The sequence below is a fragment of the Anthonomus grandis genome, chromosome 8 (assembly GCF_022605725.1).
Source record: "Anthonomus grandis grandis chromosome 8, icAntGran1.3, whole genome shotgun sequence".
Taxonomy (NCBI): Eukaryota; Metazoa; Arthropoda; class Insecta; order Coleoptera; family Curculionidae; genus Anthonomus; species Anthonomus grandis.
This window is the reverse complement of record NC_065553.1, coordinates 13,298,176-13,321,169: the sequence shown is the minus strand read 5'-3', so window position 1 is coordinate 13,321,169 and position 22,994 is coordinate 13,298,176. Positions and strand designations below refer to the sequence as shown.

The 22,994-nt window shown below is 32.0% G+C and overlaps 2 protein-coding genes across 6 annotated transcripts; both read left to right on the top strand.

Moving 5' to 3' along the window:
• Positions 1-11,568, top strand: LOC126739762 (nuclear transcription factor Y subunit alpha-like). Of its 5 annotated transcripts, none has more exons than XM_050445564.1 (8): positions 1-150; positions 3,839-4,057; positions 6,421-6,565; positions 6,625-6,788; positions 6,882-7,052; positions 7,120-7,211; positions 9,728-9,929; positions 10,635-11,561. In XM_050445564.1, the coding sequence occupies exons 2-8, from the start codon at positions 3,851-3,853 to the stop codon at positions 10,698-10,700; spliced, it is 1,047 nt and encodes a 348-aa protein (XP_050301521.1). In that variant the 5' UTR covers positions 1-150; positions 3,839-3,850; the 3' UTR covers positions 10,701-11,561. The 5 variants fall into 5 exon arrangements, with proteins under 5 accessions (XP_050301521.1, XP_050301523.1, XP_050301519.1 ...); XM_050445566.1 differs by lacking the exon at positions 1-150 and adding an exon at positions 241-520 and having other exon boundaries at positions 6,625-6,770; positions 10,635-11,568; XM_050445562.1 differs by lacking the exon at positions 1-150 and adding an exon at positions 243-520 and having other exon boundaries at positions 10,635-11,557.
• An 8,540-nt stretch (positions 11,569-20,108) lies between these two features.
• Positions 20,109-21,311, top strand: LOC126739801 (piggyBac transposable element-derived protein 4-like). Its single transcript, XM_050445619.1, has one exon. It carries the CDS (start codon positions 20,109-20,111, stop codon positions 21,309-21,311), a length of 1,203 nt encoding a protein of 400 aa, XP_050301576.1.
• Positions 21,312-22,994: the final 1,683 nt, after the last annotated feature.

Below are 22,994 nucleotides of genomic sequence, written 5' to 3'. Positions count from 1 at the left end.
AAGTTGTTTCAGTAAAAAGCTATAAGCGGCGTACATAAATACCTGAATGCAGGAATTTATAAATCATGCCTGATACAAGAGCGCCTTACTTTAATATGAGGCCGATCTGCGCGTAGGCATCTAAAAGAGGTTAACATGGACAAAAAGCAGGTAAGATGCTCCGATTGAAACTAATAAGGTTATATAAGAGAAACTGAACAAGGGGGCCACCAACTGGCAGTTAGCAGGTTGTGATTGTTTAAACCCCTGTTATTTGAAAACCTATTGGCAGTCGCGTCGTGATGGTAAATTTGTAATTGGCCCGAGTTTCGCGCGCTTTTTCACTCGACGCTCGTCGATAAGCCACCTCGGCAATCGACCGCCGTGTCCTTGTCAGGGAGTGGTAGCGGCCGCCATCATCGGCCAATCGTTGTAACGTGTAGCCACCAATACGGAGTGTAGTGCTTCTCGGCCATTGGTCTCCGATTTGTCTGAAATTTCTCGACCAATCATTGGAAAAGTGCACGGTGAATTATCCAATGTAAGTCCACAAATTATCACTATGTTTCTTATTCGGTTTGTAATCATTTGATGGGCACATGCATCCGATATTTGGCCAAATATTTTCATGAAACTGAACCGTCACGGGAAATTGCCGACATATTTCGACGTGACGACGTGTGTTGCCGTTTAATAACTATGGCAAACAAAGGAATTTTTCGACGACGGCGTATGGCTTCCATCAACTATCATTGGATTATTATATGTTTTTTTTTTGTTCTATTCATGCATATCTATACGTAATTTTTCCAAGATAATATCGCAAATTATATAGCACATATCACAAGGTTGAATACAGTCATCGCTCATTAAACTAATATTTGAAATTACCATTTTCAACTGTTCGAATATTACAATGCATATCAAAGTATAATCACAATATCAATACAAATTATAACCTCACTTTTGTTTCTGATATACAATTGTCCGGGGTTGCATAAATATCATACTTTACACATTCCTTAAATTTGGCGTCATTTCGCTATTGATTTCCATTTCTGTGTACAGTGATCATGTATCACTTGGTCAAATAATGGTTCTTTGGGATTTTGTGCAAAAACAATTCACTTTTTTCTTGATCCTATTGTAATATGAATATCTTCATTATTCTTGAATAATTTTATGAAGTAATGAATCTTCTTAAAAGGAGTTTAAGTCAAATAATAGCATTTTATATTTTAATATTACTAATATTTTTTTATTGCCAACCAAATCATATACAATGACAAAGCAATTTCACAAAAAAAAGGAAAAAAATATTTGTGCTCTATAAGGCATTTTAACTAGCATACCTAGTAACAACTTAACAGCATTCTTAAATAAAATGTAGGTATAAACATTCAAATTACAAAATACCAATTTAAAAACAATGTGACGAAAAATAAACACATTGAGTTAATTAAATAAAAGTAAAGGAGTATAGTAATACCTTTCGAGTTGATCTCCTGGTTACTATGGCCATTCCATCGGAATAATGGTCAGAATTTGTTGAGAATAAGGTACTGGGTTTTTTTACAAAGCGTACCTACCAATGATAAATTGTAAGACCTGTCAGAATTCTACTAAAAAGGGCTCCAACAAGAGTCCTAAACACAGCATGTACCTAATGATTCTTTTTTGGCATTTAAAAATATGAATAGCTTTCATAAATAAGCTCTAGAAAATTTTACTGTACATGATAATTGATTGAATGTGGACAATATTTGTAGACAGGACATGTGAATAAATGTTTTAAGGCACAAGAGATTAAGTTTTCTCTGTAAGTATTGTATATGGTAGTTCCAAGTTAACAAAGGGTCCAAGTGCAAGTCAAGAAACTTAATTAACTATGTCTGTAGTGGGAATTAAACATCTGTTGAGCTAAACCAGGGGTGACTCCTCGAAAACCATCTTGCTGAATATCATTAAGCCAGTCTCGGTTCCATTTAACAGTAGACAGTTGTCCATGCATCCAATTTATATTTATGATGTAAGTCAATTCAATACATGGAATAAAGAAAATAATATAACAACATTTAAAAAATACTTACTCTGAATTCCAAAAAAAAACTTCCAGCCTGTAACATGCTTTTGAATTTACATTATTCTTTAATCTGTTAGGAACTGTAACTGATGACCTTTATGTTATCCGCCAAGGAATTAAAGCAACTAAAACAATTTATAATAAAAAAGATTTTTGGAAAGCTGTCCTTGTTCGATATGGGTGGATTTAATTGATAACCAGCTTCATAGCTTCAGTTTTTTGTGATCTTTCTAAAGCTGTTGAATGTGTATCTGATTGCATCTAATGCTCTTTTACTATAGTCTTACTGGGAATGGTCTATGTTTACTTGAGAACTACCTAACAATTAGAAGACAAGCAATTTTTTTTTCAGTCTAAGCTCTTATAAGTTAAATTTGTGAGATGTGGAGTACCACAGGATTCCATTTTGGCCTTTTATTATTTCTCATTTATGTATGTAACAACAGCTTTGCCAAACGGTTTTGTGGCTCTCTATGCAGATGATACCAGTTTTTCAAACACATCACAAGAAGTAAAATTGAATCCAAAGTATTCCTGAATTGAATAAAATAATTTTATGATCAGACATCTTTTATTAAATTAACTAATAAAATTAAATTTAATTGCATATTAGTCATTGCTCCCCTAGATTTATAAAAAAAAAGTGAAAAGTGAGTATCTTGAGATCATCGAAGCAATGCCTACATCAGCCTCAATAATGTACATCACCTTTACACATCTGCGAATGCAAATATCTCAGATATCCCTCAAAAATGTCCCCAAATTCAAAAGAGACATGTTAGAACCAAAATAACATTGGTAGACCATAACATAAGTGCTTGTCTTGAAATAGTCCTAAATAGATTTTTAATGAAGAAAATTATACCAGAGAGTTTACTAGATAAATGGCTAACACAACAGAGTCTGAGTCTATTTAACAGAAATTGGCATTGGAAGGGTGATAGCTAGTGTTCCAGGTAAGTAGTGTCGTAAACAAATAATATGATATTTGAATTCTGTGAAAAGTATATGAAAAATTTGGCAAATCATTGATATAAACAAAGGGCCTAGAATAGAACCCTGGGGTACATCATACCAAATAATATATAATTTCAAGAGAAAATTAAAAGCCTTTATGTTATATCTAAGAAGATGGCTATAGGTAGCCAGTTTACAATCCCAGTCTACAAACTCTGTGAGACTATTTATTGCCAATGAAGTAGATTTATTGTTTCTAAACTCAAACTGGTTATTATAAAACAACCTGTTAATCTCAAAAAAAGTGACTGTTTGATCTTTAAGCACACTTTAAAACCTATATATGGCAAAAATCATGTGTGTTTTCCAAAATTAGTCCAAATATATCATGACCAAAGTATTAATTAACAATATCTTTTCAAATAATTTTTTGGAAGTATATGAAAAGAAAAATTTTCAGTGGAGGTGACGGAGGTCTCATGAATTGTTGAGGATATTTAGTTTCACTGTTGTTATGAATTGCCAGGCATAGATCCTGAGGATTATTTGTTAATTATATAAATAGTGTATGCTTGTTAATAATTGAACCAAACTTGAAAATATGAAATAAAAACGTGTACAAATGATAAAACTTTAATTTTTGTTTAAAATTCTGGTTATAAATCTTCAAGAAAGATCAAATTCTACCCCTACCATATACCGTGCATATGCATTCTTAGTTTCAATACCTACAGTATACATTGTCTAAAAGCCTATATGACTATTCTGATTTTTTATAAACTTCAAATTCTCTAAAAATTTGTTTCTATGTAATTTCAGTTTTAGTCCATCATGGAACAAATTGGCACCCTTTCGGACGGGCAAGTGGTCATGGGTGTATCTCCCCAACAAGTCCAAGTAATGCAGATGAATCCTTCCAGTCATCAGGTCATCCAGGGAGCAAACGGTCAACAAATCATGGTCCACACTGTCCCGGCCGGTGGACAGATTCAGGTTGCCACTTCGCCTAATGGAACCCAAGGATTACAACAAATACAGGTATGGGAATGTTAAACAATAAAAACAAACTAAATAAATACAAATGAATTCTAATCAAATTCTCAGATAATTTTTTCATAGGCCAGACAAGTGTATGATAACATTATAAGAAATTACTTCTATATATATATGTCTGCTATGATATCTCCTAAAAATGGAAATACCCTCTGTATCTACAGTATTTATATTTACAGAAATATTTTGTTTGAAATGAGCCAGGCAGATATAAAAAACTACATGAAATGCCTGAAATAAAACAAAAATATGCCTAAAAGACAAAAAATATTTCTAACACCTGGAATGCATAAGAATTTTTGAATCCAGAAGCCTGGAATAAAATAAAAAATCACTTTAAATGCATGCACCTCATCTATGTAATATGAAATGTTATTTCTATATGTATAACCTAAAAATTAATTCTGTTTTAAGTTTTACTTGCTTGAAATGCTATTTAATACATGAAATGTGCAAAAACAAATTTTAATACTATCCAAATAACACAAAATAAAATTCTAAAAGTATTATATGATAGGTTTACTAATACCAAAACTTTATATGAAGAATTGGGGATCCCAAAACTCAATACAATATTAGAACTACAACAAATTAAACTAATTAAAAAAATTCTTACTAAACAACAAAAATCTAATGTAAATATTGTACACTCAATTCATATTCATAGTCATAATATTAGGGCTCAAGGTAATATCCATAATTTTACCGTAAGGACAAACATAGGTTTACGCAATCCAATCGCACAAGCTAGTGACACATATAATAAAGTTCCTGAAAACATTAAGGAAATCCAAGTTTATATGTTGTTTTTAAAAAAAATTAAAATGTATTTAGGTGTATAGTAGAAAATGTATAACAATCCAACACTGTATATTTCTTAAGTTAATATTCTCAAGGCCAGAGCTTAAAGCACTGTTTAGAGAATTAAATAAAATATTGATGTAAATTTAAAGTTATACAAATAAAGAATTTAAAAAAAAATACTCATACTCATATATTACTAAAATTAAATTGTTTCATACATGTTTAAATTAGACAAGAAATTTTATGTTTACTATTGTAAATACATTAGGTACCTATAGAAAACCTAATTTCTGTATGTACCATAATAACCATAATATTAAGAGCTTGCCAATAAAAACTAAGTGGATAAATATTAAAATAAGATATAGTGTGCACCATTTGTTCGTAACAAAACTTAATTAGCTTGATAATTGAAATTAAAAAAAAAAGAAGTTTTATTACTTTGAATCAAGTAAAACAGTTCAGAATAATGTTAAAAACTTTTCAAAATTATGAGCTATAAAAGTGATACATTTCTTATTAAAAGCTTTTCTGTTACCTGTCATCCTGTTATAGTGGCAAAATGTAATAAATGTACATTTTTATACTAAGGTAGTGAAATGCCCTAAGGTTTAGGTTGGTAGTACTATTAGGAATCTATAAGTTTCCTTCAGCAATAATCCTGCTAGAAAAAGAATGACTAACATGTACACCTATGTCAGGGTTTTCATATATAAAAGAACAAACACTTAACATATATAAAGATCAAATTGCCAGTATTCTTTCTCTGTAAAGTAGTATGTTGGAAACACTTTATCCTTTTTAAAAATGATTTTAAGAATGTAATTTTGGATTGTCTTTAAAGGTTTTAATGCATTTTCGTAAGAACTTCCCCATACTATTATAGCATATCTCAGTAAAGACTCTACAAGAGCTTTGTAAACACATAAAAAGTTGTTCTTTTAGAATTTTCCTAATCATATAAAATTTCCGAATTAATTTCCAAATGTTATTAGTTAATCTTAACACATATTGTATCCACTTGAGGTTCTGATCGATGATTACCCCTAAATATTTAGTAAATTGTACATCCTTTATTTCATTCTTAAATCCGTTTACCTTAATGTTACTAAAATTGGGACAATTGGCATTTGTTACGGAGAAAGCTAGAAAGTTGGTTTTGTCAACATTTAATGTAAGTTTGAAAGAGTCTAGCCAATTTTTGATTAATGTTAAACCTAAAGATGTTTTTTACCCATGAAATAAAGTAAAAAAATATTTCCAAATGCCTGTCAGATATAAAAATTTCATTCTTATAAATATTACTTACATATATTAATGTTATTCTTACAAAAATTAATACCTACTTCTTCTGTATGATGATATTTTGTATCAAATGACTCCAAAAACCTGGAATAAAATGAAAAATAATTTCTGAAAGACATAAAATTTACGTTAAATGCTTGGAATATGTAAAAATTAACTTGAAAAGCTTGATTTTCACAAATATTACAAACCTTCATTTTATTATACATAATAGATAATATAATGATTAATACATTTAGGTTGTGCCAGTAAGTAGTTTACAAGGTGCCGGCCAGGTCCTAGTACAACCAACCCAACAAATTCTACAAACCGCTGATGGCCAAACGTTTATTTACCAACCGAGTGCGGTTCTAGAAGGTGGAAGTTTACAGCAAACACCTACAGGTAGATATACTTGTTTCAAACGAATATCAAGAAATAAAATGAATTGGCAAATTTTCCAGTATTAAACATCAACGGAAACCTTGTCCAGATCGCCAACCCGCAACCTGCCGCGCAAACGGTTACTCAGAACACCTCACCCGCCACTCCCACAGTGGTACAGCAGGCTCATACCGGATTGGCTATGGCTAACGGAAATTTGGTCATGGTGAGAAGTCCGGCAGACGTACGTGCAAACACTATACCTACATTAATATTCAAGAGACACAAAATTATATATGTAATTAAATTATATACTTATTGAATTATAATTTCCTAGATGGTTCCTAGTACCAGCGGTACCCAATTCCAAAGAGTACAAATTCCAGGGCAAGAGTTTCTCGAGGAGGAACCCCTGTATGTAAATGCCAAACAGTATAAGAGGATTTTAAAGAGGAGGCAAGCGAGGGCCAAACTGGAGGCCGAGGGTAAAATTCCTAAAGAAAGACCTGTAAGTATTTTAAGAGCATTTTTTAAAAAACTTGTCCTAATTTTGTCTTTTTAAAATAAATGTTCAGAAATACCTCCACGAATCCAGGCATAGACATGCTATGAACAGAATTCGAGGGGAAGGAGGAAGATTCCATCCCGGATCAGTCAAAAAACGAAAGTAAGTCATAGATTTCAGTTTTATAAAGAAGATACATTTAACTTAAGATATCTCCTAATCAATTTGAAAACGAGCTAATGTTAGAAAAAAGGTTTTCAAACAAAAATTACTTTGTATATCTTATCTATACAGTGACCGCCTAAAGTTCCGCATAAATTCGATAAAAATTAGAGACATGATTTTTTGAGAAAACGCTCAGACCCGTCGATTTTTATTTTAAGTTGCGCATTATTTCATATAAATATTTGTATACAGGGTGGAACAAAAAAGAAATATATGACGTCATCGGTCATTTTTTTATATGAAATGGTATATTTTTTATTGCATTTATGAAATATTGGCGAAATTCCAAGCAAATTTCGTATAACACACCTTATCTCAAAACTCAACTGTTTCCGAAATATTTACATTTAAATAAAACAAACAAGTACGTCTATTTACAAATTAAGGTAAAATCGAGGATAAAAATAATGTTATAAACACTGCCAATAATTGTTTCTATTTCCATGGTTCCACTTGTAAAGAATCTCCATTTTCGAATGTCACTGTCAGTTCGAAAATTATTAATTTTTATCAGAATAAATTATGGATAATTTAACGGAAACCCAACGAATTGAAATTTTGATGATACTATAATTTGATGATATATAATTATAAGGTACGGGGATCGAGTGCGCACGCAAAAAGAAGTAAGTGAACTGTTTAATGCCAAACAGTGGCAGCTTTTGGGGTAGAGCCACAGTGCCATGGCTCTACCTAATAAACGTTAAAAATAAAAAAAATAATTTATTTTTTAAATTTTACTTCAGTCTAAAAAAATATCTGTATATTAAGGCAACAAACGATAATAAAAATGAATTTCACCATTATTTTCATCTTGATTTCAAAAACTTATAACTGTTTTTTGTAACACGCACCAGAATTGTCTTAAGCTAAAGGGCACTACTCTTTAATGTTACTTAAAAAACATTTGCCAATACAGGGTGTTTCTTAACCTATAGGCATAAACTTGTGAAATTATTGCTAATGATAAATAATGACTAATAGTGAAAAAAAATTTAAGTAAAATATTTTTAGTTTCTGAGATAATTCTTTTTTTTTTCACAAAAATGTAATAACTTTATCAGGTGGAATTTTGTTTTCAAATTAAGAAGTAAACAAGTCCGGATGATGTTTATTATGTTTAGTAGTATCTACTTTGCTATCGGGTGATACAGTTGTGGTCGTATTTTGTTTTTTATTAAAATTATGCCGCATAATTTTTGAAATGAGGAACTAATGGACATGTTACTGGCATACGGGGATCAAGACAAAACAGTGTGGCTGCAGCTAATCTTTATGCACAAAGGTTTCCTCATAGGTATCATCCGTCGCATGAAGCTTTTTTGCGTGTGGTTCAGCGGGGTAGAGAAACTACCCCGCTGAACCTTTTTGGAAATTTGCGTCCGAGGCCAGGGCAACATGGTGGAGCCATTAGATCTAGGCGCATTTTAAATCTGGAGAATTTGATTTTAGATATCATCAAAGAGCATCCTGACATAAGCACTAGAACAATTGCAACGAAATTTAGATTATCACCAGTCACAGTTTGGCGAATTTTAAGGCATGAATTACTGTATCCATTTCACGTCCAAAGGGTTACAAGCTTTACTTCCAAGGGATCATGCGCCTCGAGTAAACTTTTGCGAGTGGTTGTTACATCAGCAGCAGTTAAACCCAAACTTTACCAGGAACATTTTAGCTACGGATGAAGCAATTTTCACACGCAATGGTATTCACAATTTTCGTAACACGCATTTTTGGGCAGTTGACAATCCGCATGCCATACGGCGAACAAACTTTCAACAACGATTTTCAGTAAATGTGTGGGCTCGAATTGTAAACGGAATACTTATTGGCCCTTTCATTTTGGATAATCGTCTAACTGGTGCTCTATATTTACAATTCTTGCGACAAAATTTGCCGGTACTCCTTGAAGAAGTCCCTCTTCACATTAGGCAGAATTTGTGGTTTCTTCACGATGGTGCTCATGCGAACGATGGATAGGCCCGAGGTGGTCCAATTGGATGGCCTCCTCGATCACCCGACCTTAATCCGCTTGACTTTTATTTTTGGGGCCACCTAAAATCTCTGGTGTATGTAACCGAAGTTGACAATGAACAAGAATTAAGAAATCGGATATTTGCTACCGCCGAGGAAATTCGACTACAACCTGGATTAGCTGCTGTCTGCAACTCTTGGATTAGGCGTGCTCAATTATGTATTGAAAGTCATGGAAATAACTTCGAACAGTTACTATAATAGTTAAATAAACATTTATTTTGGAGAATTTAATTTTAATTAATAAGTCATTTATCTCCGTAACTAAAACTATTTTACTAAATTTTTTTTTCACTATTAGTCATTATTTGCCGTCAGCAATAATTTCCCAAGTTTATGCGTATAGATTAAGAAACACCCTGTATTTTTAAAGATTATTTTTAAAATTGCCTTAAAATAGGCACTGTAATATCTAGTTTGAATTGTAGAGAGGAAATGGAGAGACATGTCCAGCAACAGCAACACCATCAGCAGCAGCAGCAGCAACAACAACAACAACTTAGTCAACAACAGTTAAACCAACAACAAATAAATCAGCAGCACCATCATCAGCAAGAAATTCAACGGATCAACGTGTCGTATGCTAACATACAGATGAACACGCCGATTATTATTGAGGTAAATTGAAATTTAGTTTTAAAATTACACGTGTCCGCGTTTTGACTTGTACTATTTCTATTTTATGTGTCCAGAGTTACATAAGGTCATAAATAACCTCCGAAAAAACAAAAAAGGATTTTTCAAAATGTTGTTTTCGGATATTTCCGAACGATTTTCCAAAGCATAAAAATATGTAATAGGATGCCTGTGCAATGGAAAAAATTCAGAAAATTTCAGAAAGTCAGTGAGGAACTGGTTGTCTAAAAAAGCTTATTATACCATGAATGAGTATTTTAATGATTGGAGATTACTACTTTTTAATTGTTAATAGTTTGTATGGTTGTGCTAGCAAATTTTTGGTGTTTTTATTTGTCCAATATTATGTCATATAAAATTTTGTATGTTAAATTTTCATTATGTTCTGTTCTTCATTGTTTTGTTTTTTTTTAAATTATTACCTTGATATGTATAAAATCTTTGGGAATTTTAAACTACTTCAGTAGGTTTGTTAAAATGTAGCTTTGTCCATGGAATATTTTATTTTTGTGATATTTTTGAACCTATCCAGATTTTTAAAAATTTTAAACGACACTAATAACCATCAAATTAGGCCCGAGTTCTTGGCTCGAATTTGGGCCAACCAGTAGATTAAAACTGTTGGTTTATTCATAACAAATTTCTCTAGATTATCATAATTCCTAATAAAATATATTTTGATTTCAGAGTATGTCGGATATGATCAAACCAGACCCCATGACGATCGAAACCAAAAAGGAAATTTCTTTTTAAAACTGAAGGATGCGATATTACTTTATAGTATAGAGTTATTAATTTATTTTTGGGGCGGAACGTATCATACACTTTTGATTGTTTTTTTTTTGTTGACTGTGCGTTATTTTTGTGTAATTTTTCTGTATATAGTTATCGATATTAATTTAGTTAGTTATGTAATTTGATATAATTACGCTAACCCTTTATACCATTTGAGAATTTTGTATATTATATAGAGTAATTCTTGACTGATTTTAATCCACTCTTTTTAATAGGATTAACTATTTCTAATGCGATAATAGATTTAAAACCAAAAATTTTATTTTTAGTTCGTTTTAACTAGAGTGATGCATTGAAAAATAATAATAAGTACCGTAAAATGGGGTGAATAGAAACATTTTTGGACGTTTTCAACTTTTTAAGTAATAAGTGAACATTTTTAAATAAAACAACAAATCATAGTGAGGGATTTTACACGATGCTCTATTTTACATTACCCAAATTTCGAGTTACTACCTAGAAATGTCTACTTAATATATCAAAATTATATTCTGCTTTCTGTCTGAAAAATCTTATATATCCTCATTATTGAATAGAATAATCTATTTTGTGGATTAAGCTAATTCCTGCAATGTTTCCTCGTTTCTGGAAAACATTGCAGGAATCATTTTACGGTAATAGTTTGTTAAATAAGGAATGAATGACTGTTTAAATTTTATAAAATTGCATACGTTTTTACATTTTTTAAAAAAATGAAGTGAAATTATTATTTTAATTATGCATGAAAATCTCTTAAAGAGATGGTTTGATTGACAGACACTTTGATGACATAAAAATATATATACGTAATGTATGTACTGACAATTTAGTGGAGAATACAAATTGTATAAAATTTTTATTACTTATGTGTATACCAAAATGACATATTTATTATGTTTGCTCAAGAAAATAGATAAAACAGTGTATACATTTTTTTAACACTTTGTTTAAGAGTAATATATTCGGTTTTATGTTTAAATAGTTTCTTGTATATATAGTAATAGTAATTATATTGTTTTTAGTTCTTTTTTATATGTGATGTAGATTTTTTTGTTGTGAATAGAGAAAATAATCCATATATAGACAGGCGTTTTTCTATTTAAATCAAATATACAAGGTGTTTGGAAGATTGATGCCTTGGAGCCATTTTAATATATGCACCCAAATTGCTCTGAAAGTAACCGAGATGCAGAAAAATTTTGAAACTAAATTAAAAAAAGAAATTGTATTTTTCCTACGTAATTATGAACTTTATAGACGATAGAGATTATTTCATAGCGATCGTCTAAGAATCTTAAGAATCAGAAGGGTTTATGTGTCAAAAACTGGGTTAAAAATCCACTTTTTCGCATTCACCGCATTTCACTCTTCGGTTATGTCCTGGATCATCTGGAAATTGTATTTTTCCTACGTATTTATGAACTTTATAGACGATAAAGATAATTTTATAGCGATCGTCTAGGAATATTGAGACTCAGGAGGGCTTTGTCCCAAAAACTGGCTTGAAAGTCCACTTTTCCGCATTCAACCGCGTTTCACTCTTCGCTCATGCCCTGGATCATTTGCAAATTGTATTTTTCGTACGTAATTATGAACTTTATAAACGATAAAGATCATTTCATAGCGATCGTCAGGGAATCTTGAGGCTCGGGAGGGTTTATGTGCCAAAAACTGGGTTAAAAGTGCACTTTTTCGCATTCAACCGCATTTCACTCCTCGGTTATGCCCTGGATTATTTGGAAATTGTATTTTTCTTACGTAATTATGATCTTCATAGACGATAAAGATCATTTCATAGCGATCGTCTAGGAATCCTAAGGCTTAGGAGGGTTTATGTGCCAAAAACTGGGTTAAAAGTCCATTTTTTTGCATTGAACCGCTTTTTTTTCTTCGGTTATGTCCTGGATAATTTGGAAATTATATTTTTCTTACGTAATTATGAATTTTATAGACGATAAAGGTCATTTTATAGCGATTGTCTAAAAATCTCGAGACTCAGGAGGGTTTATGTGCCAAAAAATGGGTTAAAAGTCCACTTTTTCGCATTCAACCGCGTTTCACTCTTTGGTTATGCCCTGGATCATTTGGAAATTGTAGTTTTCTTCCGTAATTATGATCTTCACAGACGATGTTCAGAACGAAGAAGGACATGTGGACAGCATTTTGAACTCGAGGTCGTTTTTTAACGTCAAATCAAGGACAGAATAATTTTTTTAAATGGGAACCCCTATTTTTTTAGCGGTATCGAAAAGAGCGGGAAGTTTTACGTTTATAATGATATTTCAAACTTTGTTATCCTAACCTTGAGGTCAAATTACCAAAAGCTGTTTATTAATACTTCTGTTTTCATTAAACATAATTTAGCAGGTGGATTATGCACAAAACCTTAACCATTTTGACCCTGAGGTCAATTATCAAGGTCATTTTCAAGTTCGAGTGATTTCATTAATTCGGAAACAACAACGTGGACGTAGTAAGTTCTGTTTCCTTTGGGGCGCTTGATTAGGGTGGGTTTCCTTGTCTCTTACAAATTTAACTACGAAGCAACACTCTACTTCTTGTGACGGATGATATTCCCGAGTTGATTGTAGTTAAAACTAACCCATTTGTACATCAGACAGAAGTTGAGTTAATGTAATATCCGTCCCAAAAGAAAAAATTTCAAATGTGCTACTAGTGCTCCAGAAATAAAGTCTTTCTTGGTCTCGTAGATGGGCTTAAAAAATTGCCAAAGTAGCATAAAGAATTTTTGGTAGCGGTAAAACTGTTTTCGGATTTCAGTCACACCAAAGGTTCTAACCACAGGACTATCTGGAGTAATCGCTTCGAGTTTTTGCTGGCGCATTTAAATTTTTAATAATAATGAGAGTCGTGAAGATGAAATGAATAAATTATCACCCCTTTTGCCCAATTTTCAAAAAGTGATAGTACCTACTAGAGAAGGAAATCTGTACGGATGAAACTTTAGTGCCGTTGAGAGGGGGATTGTTATTCTGACAATATATAGGTAAGAAATTAAAAATATAGCTAAAAAATAAAAAGTTCGGGGTAAAATTATATTACCTTTGCTTAAAAGGTGGTTATACTTACGATCTTCAAATATATTGTGGAAAAGACTCAAAAATAAATCGGTAGTAATCGGTCTACATAACTCCATTTCCAAAGCCAGCACCATCCATGTCCAAAGACAACGGTCCATACATTAACGGAAGATTTATGCTGGGAAAACACCTGTTTTTCCAGATGAAATAGATTTTCCTGCTTATCAGCCCATTCATGCAAATTGTGAAGACGAGATGACATTCTCAATGTCACTATTTAACAAAAATCGACAAAACTGGAATTCTTCGAATATAATTACCATCTTCAAATTCAAAAGGATATTTCCCTTCGCGGTGCACGCTCTACTCCAAACCAACATCAGCAACTTTCCTAATAGTTGCACTGCGATGACCTTCAGATGCTTCCAGGATTAGATCTTCAGCTTCAGGAGGATGTCTGGACTAACACCAGGTTCATTACGGTTTTTTTCTTTTATTTTAATAGTTGGACACACTTGCAAGGAAAACCTATCACGGCAAGTGCGCGGAAGTGTTGGTGGATATTCGTCTTAAATCTCTGTAGGTTGTTCCTTCTGGAAACACATCTGCGGGAAGTCCCTTCCAGAGTGCCGCTGTCCTCCAGATAAAAGCATTCTGATAGAGAGCTGTTCTAGGAATCTCCAGGTCGACCACAAATCCATGATTTCTTACTGTCTGTCGTGTTCGTCGGGCAGGAGTCAGTGATTAAATAATCTGTGCTATTTTTTGGGAACACTTTCCATTTAAGTATCTATTAAAAAATAGATAAATCTCCGACGACTCTTTGGTGTTCTTGTGTGTTTACACTTACTTAGAACAAAGATGACTGAACTTAGAACAAAGAAATATGAAAATATTTTAAGTCGCTCCTAAGTTCTGCACCAAAATGTCTCATAGCTTCAAAGTTTGTTGGCTCTTGTACTTGACAGAGAAAAATGCCTCTAACTCCCAAGGTTTTTGAGGTACACAAATCGTTCTCACATTAAATTATTGAGAAAGAAACGCTCTTTCTTTGCTCAAAATCCTCTTTATAATATTCCAATTATTTCCTAAGACAAAAATAATTAATATATCTATGAATGAATTGGAGCTTGATGTAAGATGTAATAAACTTAAAAAACAAATTAAGTAATATCCTTAAACAAAAATTAAAGTATTGTAAAACACTCTGTCATTATGCAATCTTCTCCCAGAAAATCGCTCTGTTCCTTCTAGTCCATTGCCATCTGCTCTATGCCATACCTACATGTAAACGATATTTGCATAGTCTTCGTTAGTAAAAGCAGCTGTTTTACAAATTACAATTCAGGGCTTAACGAAAAGCTATAATTTGAAAAGCTACAACAGATATAGAGATTTTACAGTTATAACTTTTTGGACCGAAATTCATAAAACTATTATTGATCCGTTTGTAAAGGAATAAAATGACATTCTTGACTTAAAACGTCTGCTCTATTACCTCCCAATGACTTTGCATCCACATTCCAAACACCCTGTATAAAAGTTAATTTTTCAGCACACTTTGCATCGACCTTCACTATTTGCGGATATGTTGGGTTGGCTCTACTAGAATCTGAAGTACTGAAAGCTGTACAACCTGAATTTATAAATTACTTTACGTAAATCAGGTAGAAAAAAGACCCTTATAGAAATGCTACTAAGAGAAAATAACAGTTTTTGTTAAAACAATTTAATATATCGAGTCATAGAAACATCGGTCTTTTGTATACGTATGTATGTTTTGTATGCTATTTGTAGATACTGTATCTACAAATAGTTCTCATGGAAGGGAGAATGACATGTTTAGCAAAAAATAGATTGCCAGTATAAGGAAGAAAGAAGGGTTTCATATTCCTTTGAAAATATTTATTTATTCATTTGGCGACAGATACAAAGTTTTTACCGATAATTAATCTCTACATTCTCTAACACTATAGTAAAATGTTGCCGATAATCGTTAAGTAATACTAAAGGATACAGTTTTTAGATTCGTAGTATTTAGAAAATGTAAATACTTTTTATATTAGTATAGTTTTTATTCAGGGATAATTTTCCTTAGAATATTATTTTATAGCGAAATATGTAATAATATACCAACTGTCCCATTTAAAATAAGAAAGTTAATGCCAATTCCTGTTGAAAAAAAAGTTGCAGAAGACAACAAAATATATTCTTAAAACCATTCTATGGATATACCGAATTTCATTTGTTTATCTTGAAAAATTATAAAATATAAAAAAATGTAAGAAAGCACTTCCAATACCTAAAAAATGGATTATCTTATTAGCGACCTTTGTATCATTCTCGAAAATATATCAACCACTTTTGTACAAGAATTTTTACGCTTGAGAGAAGAAAATAGTGGAAACAGCATCAAAAGTCGTTAGTCAATATAGAGATTTGGTAAGGTAAACCAAACAAGATCCAACCTGATTAACAAGGGGTTAATAAATATTTTTTGTTAAAGCTTCTACCTTTGCACTACAAAAAAAAACACATTATAATTTTATAAAACTTATATTGATATACAATAAGTTTAAATTTCATACTTACAAAAAAACAGCTCCCTAAATTAAAGAAAGAATTACATTCAATCTCATGATAATTACGTAAACTACAACACTAAACAATTTAATTATATCAATTTCAAAGTGGATATTAATATTATGCTTAAATATCGAGAGGTGAAAGCAGACTCGATTGTAAATTGTTAATTTATTTCTATAAATGGCAGTTTCAAGTTGAATTTGTAATTTTCACGAGTAAGTCTGCTTTGTCCTACAATTTAACCATAATAATAATTACACTCATATTTTAAACAGCACAATTATTTCAGACTTTTAAGTCTATACAAATGCTTTCAGATTTTAAAAAAAATTATATGTATTTGCATGCTTTTTTCTCAACATTTACTTAGTAAAAAGTTTTCTTTAGGTCCAAGTTTTTTACCATCAAAAATTTAAAATCCGTGTAATTGCTAAAACGTTAACGTCTTGACGAAGGAATGTATGTTAACTAATGATTGAATATAAAGTTATTATTATTATTACCTGTAATAAAAAAATCCCACCAATGATATATTGTCCTATGCTTATTGTTGTACTGATTTATAAGCTGCATAAAAATGAAGGGCAAATTAAATAACGTTGAATTAAAGAAATAATAAAAATAACGCCTGCCTATCAGAAAACCAGCCTTTCTAATTTTTCGATGCCTTCACTTTTCTTTTTAATCAGTTTTTAGTAATTAACTAAATTTTTTAAAAGAAAAATTAAAAAAGAAATAATATTACGTCGGATTGTCAATCTAAGAGAAACCCTCGTTTTTTCAGGCATATTATGAAGATTTTAATCATTTTCTGATGAAAACTTATTGATTTAGATTGGAAACCTTAAATGTTATTTATTACAACACTGTATAATATGAAGATAAAAGCTTACTGCATCAATAGCCTTGACAAATATAGTGAAGGAACACAATTTCATTAATATCCATAAAACTAGTAAAAATGCAAATTGACTTCTAAAATATACAAAATTGCAGGAAACAATAAAAAATTAAATAAAAAATAAAAATAACAGACACATTAACAGAAATAACAATCTATACAGACGTACAGTATTGGCCATAAAAGTTGGAACTTTTAAAAATTTAAAATTTTTCCAATGTTTTAAATTTATATTTTATTTTTGTACATCCAATCAATAAACATATTCATAAGTAAACAAAAAAGCATACCAGAATTTCAACCTCATCTTATGTTTCAGACAATAAGAAATACTTTAAATTTTTGTGCTGGACAAAATGCTTGGAACTTTTTATAAAAGATGTATTTTACAGGCAGTCTTTGACACACCAGTGTGCAAGTGGGTTCTTTTTATTTATTTTATTTTGTGTTACCATGGGAAAAGTTAAGGCCTATTCCAGCGACATTCGCCAAAGAATTTTAGATTTTTACAATCAGGGTGTTAGGCAGCGTAATATTGCTCAAAGTCTAAACGTTCTTAAGAACATGGATACTGGACCGTGTCATGGATAATTAAGAAATATCGTATATTTGGAAATGTGGTACCAGGTAAAAGCACTGGAAGACCTAAAGCCATGACTGCCCGTGTAGATAGGCGAATTTTAAATATTTCCCAGAATGACCCATTTTTGTCATCCTCCAAAATTTGACGAAAATTAAATGAAGGTGAGCCTAAAAAACCTTTGCTGCGGAAGAAAAATGTCAAGTTACGCCTACAATTTGTAATGGATCATCTTAACTGGACTGTACAAGATCGGAAAAAAGTACTATTCAGTGACGAATCTAAGTTCAATCTGTTTTCCAGTGATGGAATACTTCATGTAAGACGACCGAAAGGTGAAAGACTCTTCTTGATATGGTACTGGGCCAATACATAAAATTGTGGGGAAAATGGATCGATTTATGTATCGGGATATTTTGCGAAATATAATGGAGCCTTACACATTTGAGTCTATGCCAGTAAATTTTGTATTCCAGCATGATAACGGTCCAAAACATTCGTCAAAATTGGTAAAAGAATGGTTGAACCAAGAAAAGATCACAGTTTTAAAGTGGCCGGCCCAGAGTCCAGACTTAAACCCGATTGAAAATTTATGGGAACATCTGGATGGCAAAATTCGGGCATCTGGAATAGTCAAAAATGCTGATGAACTATTTCATAAGCTTGTTGAAGCCTGGACTCACATTGACAGACAAATAATTGAAAATTTGATTGAATCAATGCCCAGAAGAATGCAGACATAATATATTATAATATTATGGTTTCAATAAGTTATGTTTTATGTCGTTTTTCAATAAAAATCATTTAGTTCCAAGTATTTTGTCCAGCTTCTTTAAAATTTTTATTCCGAACTGCTAGTGGTGCTGAATTTTTGTCAACATTTAAATTAATTAACACTAGTTTTTCGTGTACAACAACTTTATAAAAGAAAATAAAATGCTAATTAAAAGGCACACAAAATATAATAAATTTTCAAAAGTTCAAACTATTATGGCCAATACTGTACATTGTATTATTCTTAAAAAATAATACCAAACAATAGCATTAAAATATTGGGAAATTTAAAAAGCAAATAATAGAAAAGTCTAGACTTTTTTAAGGAACGCGAAGGTTTATACGCGAAGGCGAATAGTAAATAATATTATTCGTATTGGCAGATGGTTATGGTTGAAAAAAAAGCATGCACCACAAAAATAACACAATTTTCATATTTGACTTTGTTAACATACAGGTTTTGGCAATATCGTATATATCAAAACTGCCCCAAAAATCACCCATAACACAAAACCAACAGTCATCAATTTTTAGTTTTTCTTTTTGTATCAAAACGTGTTAAAAAGTTTAGAATATCTGTTTTCTCATTCGAACCTATCTCACATTTTTCATATCTGGCTAGCCGTAAAACTCGTATTAAAATTTTTTCTAATTAATTTATTTAATTTTTTTTTATATAAAAAGTATTCCTCGTTAATAAATTCGACAAACAATATATCCATGGCCAGTAATTCAAATCAAGACTTCTGTAAGTTACTTAAGGCTAGCCAAGGCAAAGAATAAATCTTACAAATAAATACAAATATATTAGGCTATAATTATGACTAATAAACCTAAAAAAATACATAAATACATATAGCATCTGGAATACAGCTCCATAAAATATTTCTTTTTTTTTTAATACTTTACTTATCAACTAAATTTTGTGAAAATCAGAGTGTGGCGTCATCGTTAAGCACCCGGTAGTTGTCGAAATTCAAAAGAAAAAAAAGCTGATGTCATAAATAAATTTCTACAGCTACTTTTTTAATTGAAAATCAACATGTGAGTACTTGAGAATAAAGTTACGTAATACGCCTCCCTAAAGGTAATTTTTTATTTTACCTTTCTAGGCGTTGTGATCAAAACTTTATTTACCTATTGAGATCACTTGACAACTCATTGTCAAAAAATTGCTTTTTATAACATGTACTGGGTTTTTTTTAAATTATATTTGCACCTATATCTACAGGGGCTACGATAAGTATAAACACGTTGAGTCCCGCGTGCCCACGTGGATTTTACTTCCAGGGACCAAATTTTCATTCTGGATATTTTTTGTTAATAGTTATTTTTTTGCAGTTTATGTTGTTTGTGGATCAATACTCTGTCGACTTTTGGCTGTTTTTGTAATTTTTTTGCGGTGACCCACGGGTGAGCACGTGGTCCCAGAATGCTATTTTACATTTTGGGACCGAATGGGACACTAGCTTTAATGTATTTTTTTGTTTCAGAGTTAAGCAAATATGGCTAAGAAATATCTATCGGATCAGGAGTTGGCAAAGGAGCTGGAGAATCTGTCCGACGACGAGTCAAGAGATATAATAGAAGACGAAATTACCGGATTTTCAGATGATTCGCTCGTAGATAAAGATTTTATTCCTGTTGAAAGTGATCTATCATCCGATAACGATTCATCCGGTAATAATTCAGATAATTCTGCCATATTATTCGCCATATCTGAAGACGAAGATATAGACGATAACGTACCTCTAGCGACTTTAATTACTAAGCAAAAATGGGATCACGTTCAAGGAGACCGACTGTCTTTCAGTGAAAGCCCTCAGAATGTTGGTGTTGTTCCAGCTGTTAGTGCAGACTTTGCAGGAAAAGAACCAACTGAATTCTTTAACTATTTTATCGACGATGAGATGATTAATCTATTTGTGACTGAAACCAATAGGTTTGCTTCACAGCGAATTGCTGCGGCCATAGCAGATCCAAACCGGAAGGCCAAGGTGCCGAAATGGGTGGATACCAATCCCGTGGAAATGCGAAAATTTTTTGGCATTATATTATGGATGGGCCTTCTTCCAATGCTTCAGTTACGGGATTATTGCTCAACCAAATCGTTGTACCAAAATCGCATACCCACAATTATGAGTAGAAACAGATTTGAAGGTATTTTGGGCATGTTCCATGTAAGTGATAATGAGAAGGACAGACCCTCTGATGACCGACTTTACAAAATATCCGAATTTCTTGACATGCTGCAAAAGAAATCTAAGTCCTCCTACATGCCCGAAAAAGACATTTATATCGACAAAAGTAACATCCCGTTTCGAGGACGCATTTATTTCAGACAATATATACCCAATAAGCGACACCGCTACGGTATAAAGCTTTTCAAGTTGTGTGTATCTGGAGGATACACCTGGGATTTCAAAGTATATACCGGCAGAGAAAAATCAAGTGAATTTGCAGTTTCTGAAAAGGTAGTCATGGAATTGATGGAAGGTCTTTTGGACAGTGGCCGCACACTTTACACTGACAACTATTACACGAGCGTATCATTAGCCAAAAGACTGATTGACCGAAAAACGCATTTAGTTGGTACAATTAGAGCAAACCGCAAAGGTAATCCTCAGGAAGTAATAAAGGAAAAGTTAAATCGAGGTGGAATTGTAGCTCGGCAAGATAATGACTGTAGTCCTGAAGTGGAAGGATAAGAGAGACGTCATCATGCTAAGCACCAAACATGATGATTCTACCGTTACTTTAGTAAAGAAAGGAAAGGAAGTTATTAAACCGGAAGTAATTGTTGACTATAATCAGGGCAAAACCTTTATCGACTTGTCGGATCAAATGTCAGCATACGCGCCTTTTCTAAGGCAAACTTCAAAATAATACAAATGCCTAGTGTTTCATCTCATTACTGCTACAACAATAGTAAACGCGTTACATCTTTACAATAAAATAAACAAGAAAAAAATCAGCATCACCACTTTCAAAGAAGAGGTAGTTTCAGGTCTCATTGAAAACGACGAAAAACTTAATACTCTTTCTCGTCCTTCCACGTCAAGAACGCAACGCTGCACGTTAAAGGAAGTGGAAGGCCAAAAACGAGTTACTCAAAAGAGATGCACTAAATGCTACAGCACCATGTCAATGGCTCACAATGCTGCGTACGCCAGAAAAAATGCGTAAAAGGTCAATACAATTTGTGTACCGTGTAATATTCTATATATATAATTTGTATTACTTGCTTCCAAAAACATTTGGCTTAAAACTTTAGTGTCAGCAGTTTCTTTGTGGCAGTGTGTATTTCGTCAAACGTTAGGTTGTTTTAGTAAGTTTTATTATATTTAGGTTAGTCATTTTTATGGTATTTTAAGTTTTGGTTACATAAGAAAACGACTTTTTTTGATGACAATTTATTTTTAAGTTTTAAGAGTATTTTTTCTGTTTTAAGGTAATATAACATGGTATATTAACTCAAATGTTGTTTTTTTCTACTCTTATAAACTAAATACCTAAACTATCCAAACTGCCCAACCCAATATATTTTTTGGCTCATCCTGGGACCCGACCGTCATTTGGTATAGGCAGAATCAATGTAATCCATGCTCACGGGTGAGCACGCGGTCCCTGAATAAGCGATGCGATGTGCCCACCGGTGGGTACGCGGAGCTCAATGTGTTAAACACTTTAGATATATGCATGAGAAAAACATTACTCTACAAAGCCATCTGGCGATTTAAGTTTTTTTCTTAATTCTGGATATAAGCGGAAAGTGGACGTCCATGTGACAGCTGAAATATCAAAATATAAAAAAAACAATTATCTGGATAATATACTTGATACTATACAGCGACGAATTGCAAACGTTTTTGATATTTCTTCTTATTTAATATCATTCTGATGCGTTATTTTAACTAAGTAATAATAACAATAATAGTAGATATGAAAGGTACATTTTACTTGTCATACATATTATGTCATGTATTTGCTGTTTAAAAGACAGGTTTAACAGAATAGTTAAAGAGAATTAAAACAACCTTTATGCGGTGCTTTATAGGTGCAAATATATAAAATAACCCTGTACAAGTACATTTCAAAATAAAAAAAAAATTGGCCAAAATCGGGGACACTGAAAATTTTGAATTTTGAGATTCGTTATTTAAAATATTACTGGTAAAATTACGACTAGTAAAATCTAGCAGTCTATCATATTAAATAGGTAGGGGGCTTGGAATGAATTTATTGCACTTTAAGGCATCGAACCCCCGTCCATTTAAAAAATAAATAATGTTACATTTGTTCTCCACCTTCTAATTTAAATCGATTCTAAAATTTTCTCTAGAACCAGTAAAAATATTATTTTGAATATGAAACAATTTGATTTTGGCAGT

Bases quoted from the DNA above. Each gene is read 5' to 3' on its own strand.
- LOC126739762 (XM_050445564.1), top strand. From the start codon at position 3,851: ATGGAACAAATTGGCACCCTTTCGGACGGGCAAGTGGTCATGGGTGTA. The intron at 4,058-6,420 runs GTATGGGAATGT...TAATACATTTAG, and splicing joins AAGGATTACAACAAATACAG to GTTGTGCCAGTAAGTAGTTT. The intron at 6,789-6,881 runs GTACGTGCAAAC...ATAATTTCCTAG, and splicing joins TGGTGAGAAGTCCGGCAGAC to ATGGTTCCTAGTACCAGCGG.
- LOC126739801 (XM_050445619.1), top strand. From the start codon at position 20,109: ATGGCTAAGAAATATCTATCGGATCAGGAGTTGGCAAAGGAGCTGGAG.